Source organism: Neoarthrinium moseri (assembly GCF_022829205.1).
Source record: "Neoarthrinium moseri strain CBS 164.80 chromosome Unknown scaffold17_Wmoseri_CBS_16480, whole genome shotgun sequence".
NCBI lineage: Eukaryota > Fungi > Ascomycota > Sordariomycetes > Amphisphaeriales > Apiosporaceae > Neoarthrinium > Neoarthrinium moseri.
Genome location: NW_026055131.1, coordinates 420,968 through 437,439, shown reverse-complemented (window position 1 = coordinate 437,439; position 16,472 = coordinate 420,968). Strand labels below are relative to the sequence as shown.

At 50.8% G+C, this 16,472-nt stretch overlaps 6 protein-coding genes across 6 annotated transcripts; 1 reads left to right on the top strand and 5 right to left on the bottom strand.

The window, feature by feature from the left end:
• Window positions 1-59: 59 nt before the first annotated feature.
• Window positions 60-1,591, bottom strand: JN550_005562 (uncharacterized protein; the record flags this gene model as incomplete). The annotated part of the gene is made up of 3 exons (XM_049317202.1): window positions 60-989; window positions 1,075-1,361; window positions 1,465-1,591. The coding sequence occupies 3 exons, from the start codon at window positions 1,589-1,591 to the stop codon at window positions 60-62; spliced, it is 1,344 nt and encodes a 447-aa protein (XP_049172575.1).
• A 3,631-nt stretch (window positions 1,592-5,222) lies between these two features.
• JN550_005561 (uncharacterized protein) lies at window positions 5,223-7,049 on the top strand (the record flags this gene model as incomplete). Its single annotated transcript, XM_049317201.1, has 2 exons — window positions 5,223-6,328; window positions 6,383-7,049. 2 exons carry the CDS (start codon window positions 5,223-5,225, stop codon window positions 7,047-7,049), a joined length of 1,773 nt encoding a protein of 590 aa, XP_049172574.1.
• A 329-nt stretch (window positions 7,050-7,378) lies between these two features.
• Window positions 7,379-8,455, bottom strand: JN550_005560 (uncharacterized protein; the record flags this gene model as incomplete). The annotated part of the gene is made up of 1 exon (XM_049317200.1): window positions 7,379-8,455. The coding sequence occupies one exon, from the start codon at window positions 8,453-8,455 to the stop codon at window positions 7,379-7,381; it is 1,077 nt and encodes a 358-aa protein (XP_049172573.1).
• A 1,561-nt stretch (window positions 8,456-10,016) lies between these two features.
• JN550_005559 (uncharacterized protein) lies at window positions 10,017-10,856 on the bottom strand (the record flags this gene model as incomplete). The annotated part of the gene is made up of 2 exons (XM_049317199.1): window positions 10,017-10,610; window positions 10,743-10,856. The coding sequence occupies 2 exons, from the start codon at window positions 10,854-10,856 to the stop codon at window positions 10,017-10,019; spliced, it is 708 nt and encodes a 235-aa protein (XP_049172572.1).
• Window positions 10,857-12,167: 1,311 nt separating this feature from the next.
• On the bottom strand, window positions 12,168-13,082 carry JN550_005558 (uncharacterized protein; the record flags this gene model as incomplete). Its single annotated transcript, XM_049317198.1, has 1 exon — window positions 12,168-13,082. The coding sequence occupies one exon, from the start codon at window positions 13,080-13,082 to the stop codon at window positions 12,168-12,170; it is 915 nt and encodes a 304-aa protein (XP_049172571.1).
• Window positions 13,083-14,070: 988 nt separating this feature from the next.
• Window positions 14,071-15,879, bottom strand: JN550_005557 (uncharacterized protein; the record flags this gene model as incomplete). The annotated part of the gene is made up of 3 exons (XM_049317197.1): window positions 14,071-15,077; window positions 15,170-15,454; window positions 15,504-15,879. The coding sequence occupies 3 exons, from the start codon at window positions 15,877-15,879 to the stop codon at window positions 14,071-14,073; spliced, it is 1,668 nt and encodes a 555-aa protein (XP_049172570.1).
• Window positions 15,880-16,472: the final 593 nt, after the last annotated feature.

The following is a 16,472-nucleotide window of genomic DNA, read 5'->3' as shown; positions in this document are numbered from 1 at the left end:
TGAGGAACAGGCTATACGCCTTTGGTAAGACCCGGATAGGTCCGATACAGGCGGCATCCCTAATAAGCTAAGTCCCGCTTCTGGGGAATAGGAGGCGGAGGCTTCTTAGCACGGCTAGGAGGTGGTGGTGGCGGGGCCTTCTTAGCAAGACCTGTGTTGCTCGTCGTCCTGCTCAGGCTGCCATAGCTGGTAGCGGGACTTTCACTTCGATCATATTCCGGGCTCCCGCTGCTGGTGTTGGTGTCGTAGTCGTCGGCAAACACATCGGAGCTGTTGCTCTGGTTGGTGGAAATGCGGCTGATAGGTCGCAAGTTATTGCGCAATGAGCTCACGTTGGCGGGAACACCCGGGGCCTTGCGCAGGGACTCCTGGGACGGAGGTGGCAACGGCGGCTCACGGTACGCAGGACGGTCTCTTGGACCCTCGAAGGTTCCTCCGAATGTCATTGAGCGATTGACAGTCGGGCGGGGAGGTGACACGGGAGTAGCAGTGCCGCTGCTGGACTGACGGGCTGATCGGATCGGCATTCGCACTGGTGCAGGTGCAGGCTCATCATCTTCGTAAATATCTTGCCGAGAAGCCCAGCGCTCAGTTCGGTCATTCCGTTCTGACATCGAGTGGGCCGTGTTGCTGCGGCTGCGACTCGTGCGGCGAGACAAACCAAAGTCGGGCTGGCCCCCACGACCAACCGAGACTTGACCGGCGGATGGCGCCAACCAGGCTGCACGTACGCGGCGCATCTCTTCTGCGCAGCGCTCGTGGTACTCAAGCTCGGCATCGAGGAAGTTGGTGAGGTCCTGAAGAGATTCGGACTCGGCCTCCTTGATATCTTGCATGCGGCGGAGGACATCCTCTGATGACTCTTCGTACTTCGCCTTTGCCGCGCGGAGCTCATCTTCCAATCTGAAGTCTTCTCGTTTGGCTTTCTGCATCTTGGTCAAGCCTGCATCGTAGGCAAGTCGGCGGTTCTCAAGCTTCTTTCTAGCAGCCTATTGTGTTGTTAGTCTCACGCGTCGGCCACGAACACCAGTCCTTCCCGCTGCAGATGGGGAGAATGGGGTTCAGAAGGCTTACCTGGTACTCTTTCATCATCGCCAATGAGCGCTCCAGGCCTTCCAGCCAGTATGAAGTAGATTGCGCGATGTAAGTCTCCTGAATTCCAGCAATACGCTCGTTGCCCTGTCCCATGGCGATGAGGCAATTGCCAAATTCCGAGTCCGGCTCAAAATCCTCTCCATGACTGATCATAGTTCGACCCAGAAGACTGATGGGCAGACCCTTCTCCTTGTCCTCGTTGGCTTCGCACCGACGAGAGATTGACTTGGTGTAAGTGTTCATCGATCTTTGGAGACGCTCCATCCCTGGTAGAACAACTTTGTCAGCAAATGCAAGATCCCGATCGTTTCATGCAAGATTGATCCTTCAAAGGGATCGACCCTTCGGTGGGAGGAAGATTGGTCGTACCGTCATATCGCAATGCCATCTCGGTCTCCAGCGCCTTGAACTCGTCCGACATGCCAGTTTTGGCCTCCTGGCCCATCTTCTCCCCCGCCCATTGAAATGCGCGGTCGAATTTCTTCGTGATGTGCATGATGACGACGTTTCCAATAGACCTCTAAAGATCAATGGCAAGGCTTGAATCTTTCGAGACTGAAATGAATGTTGAGACAATAAATAGAGTCGACGGAGCTCAGCTGGATCTTAATGGTATCTCATACAACGTGCCCAGTTTCAGACAGTCGTTATCGACGTGGCTATGCTCGGAGCTAGGGACTAGCCAGGGGTTGGGACCAAAAACGTGAACCGGACCTGGTGGGTACCTTGTCCGAGATTAGGGAATACGTAGATTACCACAACAACGCGCGGCGTCTGTAGCTGGTGGCGGATAGCGGATTCGAAAGACGCTCGTCTCCAAGTTGCGTGTGCTGTAGATCAATGATCCTATGTTGCCAGACCAAGCTTGGGACCAGGAGCCAAGGGTCTCTTTTTGTTTCTTGAAGCGCAAGCACGGGGCCGGGGGCCAAGCTGTCTGAAGTACCGGGTCTTGGTCTGCACCCACTGTGGGGAATTCCTGCCTCAACTTGAAAGATGAAAGATACGAGGTGGCACCGTGCAGTAGGAAAGTCTAAAAGACGTCCAAGACAATGACGGCTCAGGGGTTTGCTTTAATGCAAGACACGGTGGCAAACTTGCAGTGCCAGGAATCGAGACACAATGGTGGATTAATAGTCGAGACGGAAGAGGTTGCAGGAGCTCGTTGTGTGATCGGCTGGCGGTTGAATCTGATAGACCCTCCCAGTCTCCGCTCAGGAGCCCTGAATGTCAACGGCGCTGGCAATTGGTACGATGGGCGGCTTATCGCTCCACCAAGGCACGCGAGGCCCAGGGATTCTCCCCTCTTGCAGTTGTGGAGGGTATCAATGGCCAGGGCCAGAAGCAGGGACGACTGCACCAGTATGCAAGTGCTAGTGTAGTTAGGGAGGGGAAAGGCGGGGTGATTCGTCGCTGGCGATGGGCCCCTGGGCGAGAATCAAGAATGGTTGGGAAAAAATGCCAAAGAGTCGAGATCTCGGATGGCAATTCCCTGCTAGAGCTGCTGGAGATGGCAAGTTGGCGCGGTTTATTGAGGAGGTTGATCTGGCGACGGCCCGGGAAACAGGAACTTAATATGGCTTAATATAATGACACTGCAACCTTCTTCTAAGAGTAACATCGCACGGTCGTTGCCCGTCGTCATTCACGGGCCATCTGGACCCTGGAGGAAGCTCAGCCTCAGAGTACTGTTTCCAAAGGCGCGCGGTTTCGTCCATTCCATTGTGGTTGGTGTTCCAGAGTGCTCTTGGCCAATCTGTTCGCCGTGTCTAGCCAACAATTGAATGGCTGTCGGTTGCTTCCCGCCCTTAGCCAGGGGGTCCTGGTCTTACTCAAGTGGTTGGCTGGTAGCGCACAGTAAATTCGTAATAATTTATGATCACCTTATTCTTGACGAGGCATGCAGGCGTCGGCTCCTTTCTGCAAACCTATGTGCTGTAGCTCACTGCTTTTGCTCGAGAGTTATATGGCGTAGAGGAGCAACCTTGGGGCATGGAGCAGAACTCTCGGTCCCTTCAGGAGAATCAGATGCCCGCCTGGCGAAGTTCTGGTAAAATCCCGAAGTGATAGCGCCGTTGACACACCTTCGCAAGATCTGCAAGCCATACCTGCGCATAACGCCACCGGAATCGTCTAGCACTGGACCTGCTCTGAAAGGCTAGCGGCGCAACCCGAGAACCTGGGGTGGTGGATGCTGACGAGCTTGTCCCTTGGTGCTCTTCTTTCGAAAAAAGCAAGTGGGCCGTTGACGAGTTGCGAGTTGTGTGGGAAAACCACGGCCACCAATGAAGACAGTCTGCCGTCAAACCATCTTGCCGTTCGCGGGGATCTGGTCTGAATGCGCCGTAAAGACGCGTTCGCTTTAAAGGCGGTATGTCCACTAACTTTATCCTTCGATCCCAACTTTGGTGCCTCAAACACCGACACAGACTCTCGCAATGGCATGGAAAGCTTCGGTGCCAGGATGGTCAATTCTACGGCGCGTGTCAGTGGGCAGTGCGGCGTTTAACAGTTGCAGTGCAAGCGCCAGGTGAATGGCGAGAATTGCGGTTTGTCTCCATAACCGTTTCAGGCTGAAAATAGCAATGCCAATCAATCGGTCGATCTGCATCACATCTCACCGGACCGATGTCTGTGCAGTCTCGTCCCACTATGACCTCAGGCTGTTCTTTCAGTGATCCATTTCAATACGAGTTAGCAATTGGTCTGAGTCAATGGCCACGTTCAGAGGTTTACAACACAACGGTTTTCCACCCCATCCCACAATTGCCATGCTGCCTGGACCACGATTCAGACGACTTGACGCACTGTCAACTCGTTAGGAGGAAAATCTGCGTTGCATGCATTGCATCACATTGTATCCAAGGATAAAACCTCACGCTCACTGAAGAGACAGCCCGACCGGATGAACACCAGTTCCTGCACGACCGCATGCTCTGCGAGGCCCTGAAAATGACCTGTACAGGGAGACGGCGTACTTGGATCGCTTGGCCAGTTATCGGATTATTGCAACGTGTATTCATCGCGGATGTGTTGGCAAATACAGCCCATTCCCATCATTTTCCTGAATTGAAGTGGATCGAGCAGTTGTCAAATTCACAGCGGCTGTGCTTGGGCCGAGCGTAAGCTCAAGCTGAATCGTTCAGTGCAGGGCAATTCAGGCCAACAGGAGGAACTAGGCAATGGGTTGTACGTTACCCTACGATTTGAACACGACAACACATAAGTGGGGAGCCCTATCGGTCGTCTTCCACCTACTTAACTTGCTCGCGACGTTTTCCTAAGTCATTCATTATACTACTTCGCAAGAAAGCTCAGTACATTGTAGCAGGACTCACTTTGTTATGTACGAGGTGCTCAGTATTTCACCCTGGCGGGCACAGTTAGATAGGTTCCAGCCCGTCGGGACGGTGCTTGTCCACCGTACGACACCGGCGCTAGCCCCTCAAGCTCGGACCGGCGACTTCTATTCCATTCCCGCTGGGGGAATCCCCAATGCACGTGGAGGTAGTCAACTAGGTACGGGTAGGGCACTGATGCTCCGAAGACTTTCAGCCTCAATACAAAGCCCCGTCGTTGTCCGTCGTCGTCTTATCATCCTTTGTAGACAAGAATGAGTGCACGTGCTGTTGTCTATCGACAAAACCGCACGGCGAGTCTAGACCGACCAGACCGACCAGCGGATACCGGCGGTTGCTCCAGCACAATCATCTCCAACCACCTCTTGCCCTCAACCGGGTCCCTGGCTGGGATCTCCAAATGGGAGCCAGCACCGACATTGAGCCAAAGGATTGAATATGTTAAGGGGGAATCTTCTGCTCGCCAAGTCGTTTATCGCAAAGCCAAGGCAGAGCCAAGGGGCTAAGATCACACGTGCAAACGTGATTTGCGGTGCGGCGAGGCCAGCTCCTTGGCATATTTCGGGGCCTTGCCGTTTGGGTGAGCATTGTGCGCCCCGGATTAATGAAAGCTGAGTGCAAGGCACGATGCTGTTGTTCAGGCAGACGACACAGCGACGGCTGCGCTCTCTTCTCAGGAGATATTAAAGTGCATCGAGCGCCATCCACATTTCTGGGTTGGAAGTGCAGATCGTCTTTGCGATTATTGAGCTTACCGACCTCAATTGAACAATGGTTGCCCCGAAGTCGCTGGCGATCGCCGCAAGCCTCCTGGGCTTGGCTGCTGCTGAAGACGCCTTATACAGCAACAGGCTCTCAAAGCGGTTCATCGACAGCGAAGGAAACTTTAATATAAGTTTCTATCACATCAACGACGTCCATTCGCACCTGGATGAGTTCTCGTCAAGCGGAACGGACTGCACAAATCCGGCAAGAGGCTGTTATGGTGGCTATGCCCGAGTGAAGACAGTCGTCGATGCGACTCGTCCAAGTCATCCCGACTCACTTTTCTTGAACGTTGGAGATGAATTTCAGGGCACCCTCTACTACACCTTTTATAAAGGCGAGAAGATTGCGGAGACCATCAACCAGTTGGGATTTGATGCCATGACCCTTGGGAACCACGAGTTCGATGGTGGCGATGACCTCCTCGGTGACTTCCTGAAGAACTTGACGTTCCCCATCGTGTCCGCCAATATCGTCTCTGATAATGAGAAGCTTAACTCAACCATCAAGCCATATCACATATTCCCCCAGTATGAGCTGGCTGTCATTGGAGTTACGACCCAAGAGACCCCTGATATCAGCAAGCCTGGTGAAGGCACCACATTCAGCGACCCCATCGCGGCTGTTCAGAGCACAATTGACCACATCAAGAGCACCACCAATATTACTCGAATTGCTGCCATTACGCACATTGGTTATGAGTTAGACATCAAGCTCGCACAGGAGACGTCGGGCCTCTATCTCATCATGGGCGGTCACTCTCACACACTCCTACTGCCGGAAGGCCAGGATGGCGCTCAAGGCACCTACCCCACCATCGAAAAGAACAAGGACGGTGATGAGGTCTTCATCGTCACCGCATACAGATGGGGGGAGTACCTCGGCTATATTGATGTCACCTATGATTCCGAGGGCAAGATCCTCGCTTATCATGGCGCGCCGGTCCATTTGACCAACACCACTGCCCAGGATGAGGGCCTCGAGGCTCAAGTCAAATCCTGGAGGGGTCCGTTCGAGGCGTTCGCTGCGGAGGAGGTTGGTGAGACGAACATTGTGCTCGACCAGACCAAGTGCAGAACGGAAGAGTGTATATTAGGTGGTGTGATGACAGAGTAAGTTCATTGCGCACAATATTTGGTGTTTTATCCAAACTAACAGCCATCTAGTGCCATGTTGCAGTACCGCATTGATGGTGGAGGCGAGCCTGACTTCGCCTTGATCAACGGGGGCGGTGTTCGAGCTACCATTGATCAGGGGAAGATCACTCGCGGCGAGGTCCTGACTGCCTTTCCCTTCGGCAATGCCGTTGTTGAGGTCACCTACAGTGGTGAGACGCTGTGGAAGATCCTTGAGGGGTTGGTCTCCATGGTAAATCAGTTCAACCAAAAGAAGGTCGGCTCTTTCTTGCAAGTCAGCAAGAACATAAAGGTGGAGTACAACCCCAACAACGAAGTTGGTAGCCGACTGGTCGCCGTGACTATCGGTGGTGAGCCGCTCGACAACTCCAAGGAGTACAAGATGGTCACGATCGATTTCTTGACCGGTGGCGGTGACAACTTCCTTGAAAAGGTTGATGGTACCATCCTCGATCTCATGGAAGAGGTCCTCACCTCGTACGTTCAGGCACATTCACCAATTCCGGCTGATTACAGCGTAGCGGAAAGAATCGTCATCGTCGGTGGAAAGTCAGGCTCTGGTAATGCATCTGCCACAACGACAACTGGTGCACCTACCTCAACCCCCACTGGCAGTGGAGCAGAGCGGGTCAGCTCGGTCTGCTCTCTCTTGGCGTTGGCTGCTTCGGCCGGATTGCTTCTTACAATGATGTCCTAAGCGCGCCTTGTGTAGAATACCAGAGGCGGGATACTTCCTAATGTAATAAATGAAAATGAAATGACCTCGACTTCAATATTCATCCGTAGACTTGACAGTGAATGATCAAACTTTGCTGTACATTCAGTGAAGCCGCTGTAGTAGAGACATCTCACGACACGACCCTGGATGACAGGCAGCAAGTCTCGACTGACTGGTCATTATTCCACTCAAAGATATACTCAGCAGGAGACTAGAACAAGCTTCAATATGTCAGATTTTGGTTGATGCCAATCGCTATACCTTCAAACAAGCACTTATGCTACTTCTTTAATCTATTTTCCTCTCACTTAGTAACTGTTCTCATCCGATGAGAACTTTGTTTTCTTTGACATATTTCCTCCCTGTTCGTCCACTAACTTTCTCTTACTGTCCGACTCCTTCAGCTGGGCTTTCCTTGCATTAGCTCTAGTTGGATTGATGTTGCAGCCAGCGGCTGAGAGTTTGCCGCCCGTGCAGTAGTTGCACCGAGAGAATTCCCTTGCGCACTGGGGCTTGTCTATGTCAGACAGCATGACTCGGCAATCTCGTGAGGCTCTGCGACAGGGCTCGCACGCTCCGCTGGGGTTAGGTGCGCCCTCCGCGCTGTTCATTCTATCACGGAGCTTCTTCTCATTCTTCGTCTTGGTTGAAGAGCTTCTTGGTTTTCTTGGTATTCTGGGCCGCGACTTGGCGGATGGAACGGGGGATACATAGGGTGTTGTATTTTGTGATTCGGGCAATGGTTTCCGAGATGATTCAGATGATGACTGGGAGGGTGAGGGGCTGGGCGTGTTCGCTGGTGGTGGCGGTGATGTTGATGGCGACGAAGATTGGTTGCTGGTAGTTTCTTTGAGTTCCACAGCTGCTTTGTTTACCGGGACAGTGAGCTTCTTCTCCGCTTCCCAGATGTGGATTGGTAGGATTCCAACACTCATCAGAAACTCGTCGTTCTCTTTTCTCTTGGCAATGACCTTTGGATCTGTCTCTGGGCCCGGGCTGCGGACACGTTCTTTGAGACGTTCGAGCTCTGAGACTTCTTCTCGTCTCTGAATTTCCATTCGCTTTTCGTATTGACGCATTCGAGCAGCCAGATCCATCTTGTCAATGGGCCCATGGAGGTTCGATCCGTTGTGATAGCCATGGTCCCTTGACCATTGAGTACCCTCCTCTGAGAGCATAAAGCTCATGATAGCATCTTCAGGAAGGGTTTGAGACGGCGGTTTGTAGTAATCTGTGTATTTTTCTTTGCGTTCGTCCCATTTAGTCCATTCTGCGCGTGGCGGTGTTTCGCCAAGCACCTTGACTCTGTTTCGAGACTTCGTCTTCTTCACCTTCCGCGACTTTCCATTCTGGGGTGGCTTTACTGCCTTATGCGAACGAGGCATATTGCTGATCGTATCCAACAAGTGCGTCTGAGACGGCGCGAAGGGTATGTGGGCTGCAAGTATTGACACAAAATGCAAAAATCCCCCCAGAGTCGTAGTGTATGATTTTGAGGATCTCACAAAAGAAGACATGGGCAGAGTCAACAGCATCAAGTACCCGAGCGGGTTTCGGGCGAGCGAAACTACTCAAGGCATCTCCGAAGCTGTTAAATTTAAGCTCAACGCAATTCTGTCACAATTTAAATAGTGAAAATGCTAAGGTTTATCGTGGAGCTGGTATCGTAAGCTTGTACCTGAAGTGGTCCCAAATTGTCTTTGAAGTTATATTGTTCTCACACACAAACAGACAGACTTGTTGGTTTATCGCAATCAAGGATCTCTCAGGGCGTCAAATCATATCTCACGACCGCGTTTCCTCTTACTCAGAAAACTAGCTAGTATTGCATGATCATCTGCCAAACTCTTTCTTTTCTTTTTCTTTTTTCCTTTTCTCCCTCTGCATAATCCATGTGGGTTGAGTTAGTGGAGCGCTTCAGAGGCATGTCGCCTTCTTTAATGTTTCTCTTAGAACCTTCATGCTCCACAGTGAAACTATCAATCAAAACTCAAAATTATAATGAGGACATCACGTCGTGCTCGACCCTTACATCTCGAAATCTACATGTGCTGACGCAAGCTGTGAAGCCTCCAGATTCTGATAGTGGCTCTGAACACCGAAATAGTAATCGAGCGAGTAGATGAACATAGGAGCCCAGCTTGATGTGAGGCAAACTAGGAATATAAATAATGCCTCATTTTAGAAGTGGCTCACACATCATTGGGGCGGAAGCCGTCATCGTGCTAACGAGCTTAGCATATGTTCAGTCAGTTGCAGAAGATGGATGCCTATAAGAATGCTACAGCTGTAGTTTGGATCACCGAAAGAGTACGTATGAATGGCTGGGGTGAAGAGATTGTCTAGCAACGCGCAGCCAGTCCACAGCCCACCTCACAGTCATCGCCGCGGTCCTTACAAATTGATGACTTATTCTGGTGACGTCTTGCTCAAACTTATTCTTGAGTGGGATGTGCCATTGGCGCCTGGGTAATGCAGACCCCGCCCGAGGATATATGCCTTTTGCCAGGTCTATATTGGGTAATTGACATCCGCAGGTGGTTCTATTTGCTGCTTGATGTGTAAACTGGCTCGGTATAAATACCTAGTAGTCTTTCAAATCGTCAAAATGACTTCGCTGTAGCCGTTCATGATTGTACAGGCTGGACCTGGGCACTCTACAAACAACAACATAGAGCATGCGAAGGTCGGTGAAGCCCAAGAGGAACTGGTGTCTTTCTGTTACCCGCCGATGCTATCATGGTCCTCTATCTGAACCGCTACCTTATACAATCTCTGGAACCAGCCGAATAGTTACATTAAAAGGTGGGTGATAGGCTTAGCGAACATTTGCATCTCATCGCTCAAATCCCCACCGGGAGTATACTTGTTCTAGCTTCATTTTCAAAACAATTTCAAAATACCGAAATGCGGTCTTCGTCGTCCAATTTTGGGTAATATGTATGTTCATTGCATCTCGTAAGCTGTGTTCCTCCCTGGCAACTCTACAGGGCCATTGGTAGTATTGATGTCATATCTCTGAGTGGTATTCCCGACGGTGTTGTGGTATTCAGGTATTGAGGCGTCATGCGTAGCAGTCGTGCTAGGTGCATACTGTGACATGTTATGCCCTGGGTCATTCGGTCCGTATTGTGTCGCTGTGTAGGTTGTCGAACCAGGCCCGTATCCATATTTCGCCTGGCTATTGTCCATCGGAGGGGCTGTATCTCCACTGCTTTGCGCTCGGCGACGTTTTTTGAGAAAAGCCAACACTGAGATCCCGCTAACAAGTGCAACGAGTGGTACACCAAGGCCAACACCTACTCCTGCGCCAACCTTTACCGCATCGTTGCTCGAATCGGTGTTGGCTGGCTGGGGTGAGGCCGTGGAAGTACCCGAAGGGCCCGTCGTCGTTAAGGGATTCGTTACCGAGGTGGTCGATGAAGTGGTAGACGAGTCCGTTAGGGTGCTTGTTGTGGTTGCGGATGATGAAGTACTGGAGCGGTTGATGAGTATGCCCTCATGGTTGAGCCACACCCCTGCCTTCTTATCACAGCAGTCCTGGTCTCTATCACAGCACCATGACCCATCAGAACACTCTATCACTCTTGGAAAGCGACCTCCTTGTGTGCTCTCATCTTCACCGTTGTGTCAGTCTCAGCATATAGTGGTACTTGTGGCTGAGGTACCTACCATAGGTGCAAACTTGAGCACAAGTGCTAATGTCGTAGGGTCGCACTGCACAAGGACCACGAACGAGATTTGGTTCGTTTGTATTCTTGCAGAGGCGATTGCTTTGGCACGCATCTTCAAATTGCGCGCCACAGCAAGCGTCTGAATTCGGGCATTTTTGCTGGTTAGAATAAGGCTGGCCATCCCAGCCATAACAAGTGATATTGTCAGCTGCCAGGACAGGCGCGGAAAGCACGACCCATAGCAAAGGCAACATTGAGGTTCGTTAAGAACGCGGTCTACTAGTTCTGTTAGGATGTCCGAGCTAATAGTGGGAGCGAGGAATGTGTAAAGTAATAAGGGAATCCTCGCGCAACATCGTGCGAGGTGAGGCAAAAACGCTGAAATTAGGGTCAATCCTTCCATGCAAGTCAGGGTAGTACCAGCATGGCGTCGCGTCATGGGCGTATCGATTCAGGTTTAGCCATTTCTGCACATATGTACCGAACGGTATGTTACGGCCATATACTAACTAGTGCTCTGAAGGCCAAGGTACTTACGGGGTTTCGTTAATTGCGGCACAGACTTGCGGCACGACCAGCTCAGCAGGGATTACAAATACATTGGATCGGCGCTGGGTAGATTTGGAGAACTCTTCGAAATATGCGACATGAAGTTTTCCAATGCTTGGTTGAAAATGCCATTTTAGGGGCTCCGGTGCTATACACACAATTGAGGTGGTTCGAAACCAACTCTCACCATATGAATCAACATAACCGCCAGTAGCAAGGTTAGGGAGAGACGCTTGCGGACTGTCCACATAATAGCGTGTTAAGTGCATTTTGATGGTCTACGAGCAGGGGTTGAAATTCTGATAGGCTTATGCAAGGATTACGGCATTCAAAATTCACATTAGGATGCACGAGGATGAGGAAGTCCCCGGATGGTAGATTAGTACTCCCCGCCAAGCATCCAAATGCCGGCAAGTAGCCTGGGAATTTCGGTGCCATGCCCTTATTGTGACACAGCTGCAACTAATCTTATCTGCAACAGGAAGCACGTGGCGTCGGAAAGCTCTGCTGCCCTGAGACAAAGTAAGGTCTGAGAGCTTGCTCCGTCATATGCCTACATTCTGCGAGACCTATAAGTGAATTGCGCGAAAGTGTCAACCTATTCAGAAACCATTTAGTAGCAAAATGACCGACGCGCGCATTTGTGAGCTGACTCATCCGTGCCGGTTTTGAACTGTTTCAACACGGCCTCTGGCTAGACAGTGATTTGCTTGCATACAGAAATCGTCCTCTTGGAACAGTTTTGTCCAAAGATGAGCCTCTTAGAGAACCGAGATATAAAGGCATGCATGCGAAACCAAAGCCTAGTATGAGCATTAAAACACATTCTAACATTTTTATTATTATAAAAAACCGATAACACGGTAGAAGTATGTTAAAGGCCATTAATCGGCAAATGCCTTTGTTTTCCATATATCTTATTCCCAATCTCGATTAATAGCTTGTTAGTACCGCCGTTCATCTGCAATATTCTTAGTCGAAGCGCGGTTATTACCACTGCAATCCTGCAACGGTCTCCGAGTACTCCCGACAAGCCGTCTCCTTCGAAGCGCAGCGATATAGCAGCAGTCAGAGTCGTCAACCTGGAAAACGAAGCGACGACCTGACCACTAGCATGCCCATGTGGCTGTAGATCAGCACCTCCCCCTCCGTTTGAACCAAGCCCGGCTTCAGATTCGGCGGCAATCCACAGAAGCTTAAATCCGCCTTTGCCGAGTTCCCGACCTTTGAGGTCTTCACACTTTCTCCACTGGAACGTTTCTCGTGACAGCCTTCCACTACGGTCGAGAACAATCGAAAAGGTGAAAGCAGGCCCGCCATCCGCACAGGGATGGGCTCGCATCGTCTCCTTGGTCAAGGACGTAGATGTCTTTTCCGGCATTACGGGAGGTAGAAAGATTCTGCTATCCACGCTGAGGGCCAAAACGTGCCATCGATTCATATAGCCCGCAGCCGCTAGGAGGGCGTCTTTTTTCTTGCTTGTTCCATCGTATAGTATGATACCGGGACATAATCCTAATGGACCGGTGCCACTGTATCCGGTGTGTACATCTACCACGAACAAGGGCTCCTCCGACGTTTCTTGGCACAGATAGATTGTCTTGGAAATCATTGATGATGTTTTCGCCGTTAGAGCTGATGGAATAGGACGTCTAGAGTAGCGTAAATTCTGGTATGCGAGGCCATGCTCAGTTTGAGGAGTAAGCGTAGCGTCGTACACGGAGCGTACAGACGTTCCCAAGTCAACATATCCTATATCTTGCGATGGACTCTTTCCTTTGTCCACCATCCTGACGGTATATTCTTCAAACAAAATTGCTTTGCGGCTTTCGATATGATCGCAATAGAAAGATTACAGATCACCGTAATTGAGGACTAAAGAAGGAAAAATCGATTCCAGGCTGGAAATTGAGACATAAATTACATGCTCTCCTCACCTTCCACGATTGCCGTGGCATTTCTGGATAAACGGTTCATTGCTCATTCATGTCGTCATCCGGCGCAGGCAAGTGAGTGCATCAGTTGGTTCAAAGTCCTAGAAAAACCAACAACGCGGTGATAAAATCGTTATTTCCGCGAAGGATGCGACTCTATCTGCGGGCTGGCGGCCCGGGTTGCTCGGTTCCCGTGTTGGAGGGATTTCGAGCAACCAACTGCTTGTCCAGTACAGTAGCTCTGGCCGTGTACCAACCTGCATATCCTACACGGCTATGCTGTGTTTAACATGAATCTTTATATCCTGCCCGGGCCGTCCAGGTGTCGCGGCACGTGGGTCTTGGAGGCCATGCTCACGTCAACCGATCGAATTATGAAAACCTAAAGCTAAAGAGCAAAATTACACACATGCACGATGCTATTTTCCACATGGTCGGGAACATGTGGGTTCTCACTCACAGCCCTACATTCGCAAAGCCTGCACTAATACATTATATTTTCTCTAGTTAACCATCGTCACATCATGATTTATTTGTGGGCCGTGATAATTGCTGCTGTAAGAAATACTTAGATCCGCTTCTTATCTTCAACTAATTAGACTAATGTAGTGGACTGCCTTTGAAAGGATGCATGATCGTGAGCTTTCCAAAGGTGTACAACAGTACGCAAGGCGAAGAAAAAGAATAAAAAATGAAACTAGCTTCCGTAGGATATTGAAATGGGAAAGCGACTCCCGTGACGGTTGAAGCTGGGAGTATGTGAAGAAACCGTATAAAGAACAACGGATAAAAGGGATGATATCGCATCTAGTGCGAAATAGCAATAGCCTACTCGTTATCCTTCTACACAATAACCGACCAGGAAGTCGACTTGTCGGTTCGAGTTCTCAGCTTATAGTTGTGCTCGTCGATGGCATGTCGCACTGTCCAGTGCATCTTTGGCTCGTTCTCTCGGACGCCACGGTATCGGCCGAGATTCATACGTACTCGCTTCTCCCAGCCTTCACCGTCTTTCGCGAGCACACGGATCTTCACTGGCCAGATCTCCAAGACCCACCAAAATTTGGCAATCTTGAGCATGTCGTTGCAACCTTCCAAAGTGTCGAAATAGTCCTCATTGCCTTCGGATGGAAGTATGTAGTTCAAGGCTTCCGCACTCGGCGCATCTTTAATCCTATCATCCTCCGAGCCGATGGGCAAAAATACGGAGCGTCTGTGCAGCGGGGCCAGAATCTTCTTCTGGTACTTCTCTACCAAGGCCGGGGGCGGGCCAGCGACCGGCTTCGACGGCTTGCCGTACGTCGGCCAGAGTGTGTGGACATCAAGCCCATACTCAGCTAGTCTGGCTGTGTCGAATAGGATGCCTGTATCGCATTCGAAACATTGCCGTATCATCCACCGGAGAGGAATCCTTGAGAGCATATGTCGACACTCGTTGGCAACTGCACCACCCCCAATGTCGGCGTGACAACCCCGGAACCAAACTTCCAGTACATCGGTTTCGAAATAGCGGTTGCGGTGGTGGGCCTTTTCCTGGGAGACAAACTTTGCCTCGAGATCGTCGGATAAGTTTCCGTTACTTTCTGCACCTGGCTTGGCTGTCGCTGTACCGTTGGTAGCAAACGCGGGTGTCTTTTTCAGTCCAAAACGACGTCGAAAGCGCCCGGATGGCGTCAAGTCTACAGTCTCGCGGCGCTTGAGATGCGAATCATCTCCTGGGTTCTGTTGTTGCCATTGGCAGACTTTGAACTTGGCGCGATGCTCATCAAGAGCCATGGCATGTCTGAAGTGGCGAATTGAGTTCGTGGGCGACTTGCTGAATGGCAATTTTCGAGGGATGAATCCTACACCTGGCGGAAAATCATGTTAGTATTCCTTCTCCACGTTGCCTACTCTCTACATCTCCACACCCAACAGAGCCGGACTGTTTTTCTTTACTTACTGGCAACACAATCGAAGACGCCCACGTAGTAGACCTCTACATGCGTGCAGAATGTGCGCTTGAAGCCCTCCGCCAATTTCTTGCCAGACTCTGAGTCGTCTTTGTAGAAGTCGTACGCGAAGTTCACTTGTGAACCGTTGCTTGCAGGCAATAAGCCCACCTTATGCAACATTCCAGCAAGGCAACGGACCGTGTAAGCACCACGGGAAAACCCGAAGAGACAGATTTTGTCTCCCTCGCGATAACTGGACATTAAAAATTTGTAAGCATCTTTGATGTGGGTGCCTCAGATGTGTTAGCATTATGTTGGTACGAAAGGTATCGCAGAGGTTACCTAGTCCGCTTCCAACAGCCATATCCATCGCAGCTCCGATACCGTTGGTCAACCCGCCCTTGTCGTAGGTCCCAATGCCAGACTGATAATAGGTTACCTGCTCCGTTGGTGAATGTTTTTTCAGGCACGAAACAAAGTTGACAATGTTGCTATTGTCATTGTCGAATTGATCACCTGTTCCGTCCAGGGCAAGAATGAGGGTTCGTGGATGGCCTCGTGCTGTTTCCGAGTCGTTCAGGGCGCGAACTGTTTTGGGAAGCCAGGCATTCTGACTTTCCCCCTTGTCGTCCATTCCACTTGTCCAGTCTTGAGAAGGCTTGAACACCGAGTTTTGGGATGGGTACGACGCACGATGGTTCATCTCTCTTCCGTCCATCGTCGAGGTCGGTTCCTGGTGTGCTGAGTCGAGTTACAGAGTTGGAGAGTCGCGCATGTTCTGGTAACCCATCAGCTCGAAAAGACAACCTGATAACCCCCGGTATCAATCGCAATGCCAGCAAGTGACGAGCTCACAAGCCAGCGGGGCATGTGCTGCCTGAGCTTTGGCATCTTGCGGAGCTTCCCCCGAGCTATTGGAATGGGGAACGCCAATGACATAGCTCCTGGTTCACATTACATCCTTGCTACTCTAGCGCCCTACGCCAAAGCAGCTATGATTTATGTATTTCTCATCGATACCGGCCCCACAGTGCTGTCGATACGGAGGAGTGTCACTTTCGGCTGCAGATCAAGTCGTCTTCTTGGGTATTACCAATGACGATATCTGGCCAATCGCTGACGCGCCCTCCCACTCTACGGCACTGTAATAAAGGCCCGATATGCAGAGAACCCTCCTCTTCACTTGGCAGACTTTGCTGAGAACCCAGAGCTTGCATCTAGTCAATCAGATGCAAGTACCGTCCACCGTGATCATCCCTAGTACGGGAGTGACGGTCATCTCAGCTGGCCACTAATGCGGTAGAGAATTCT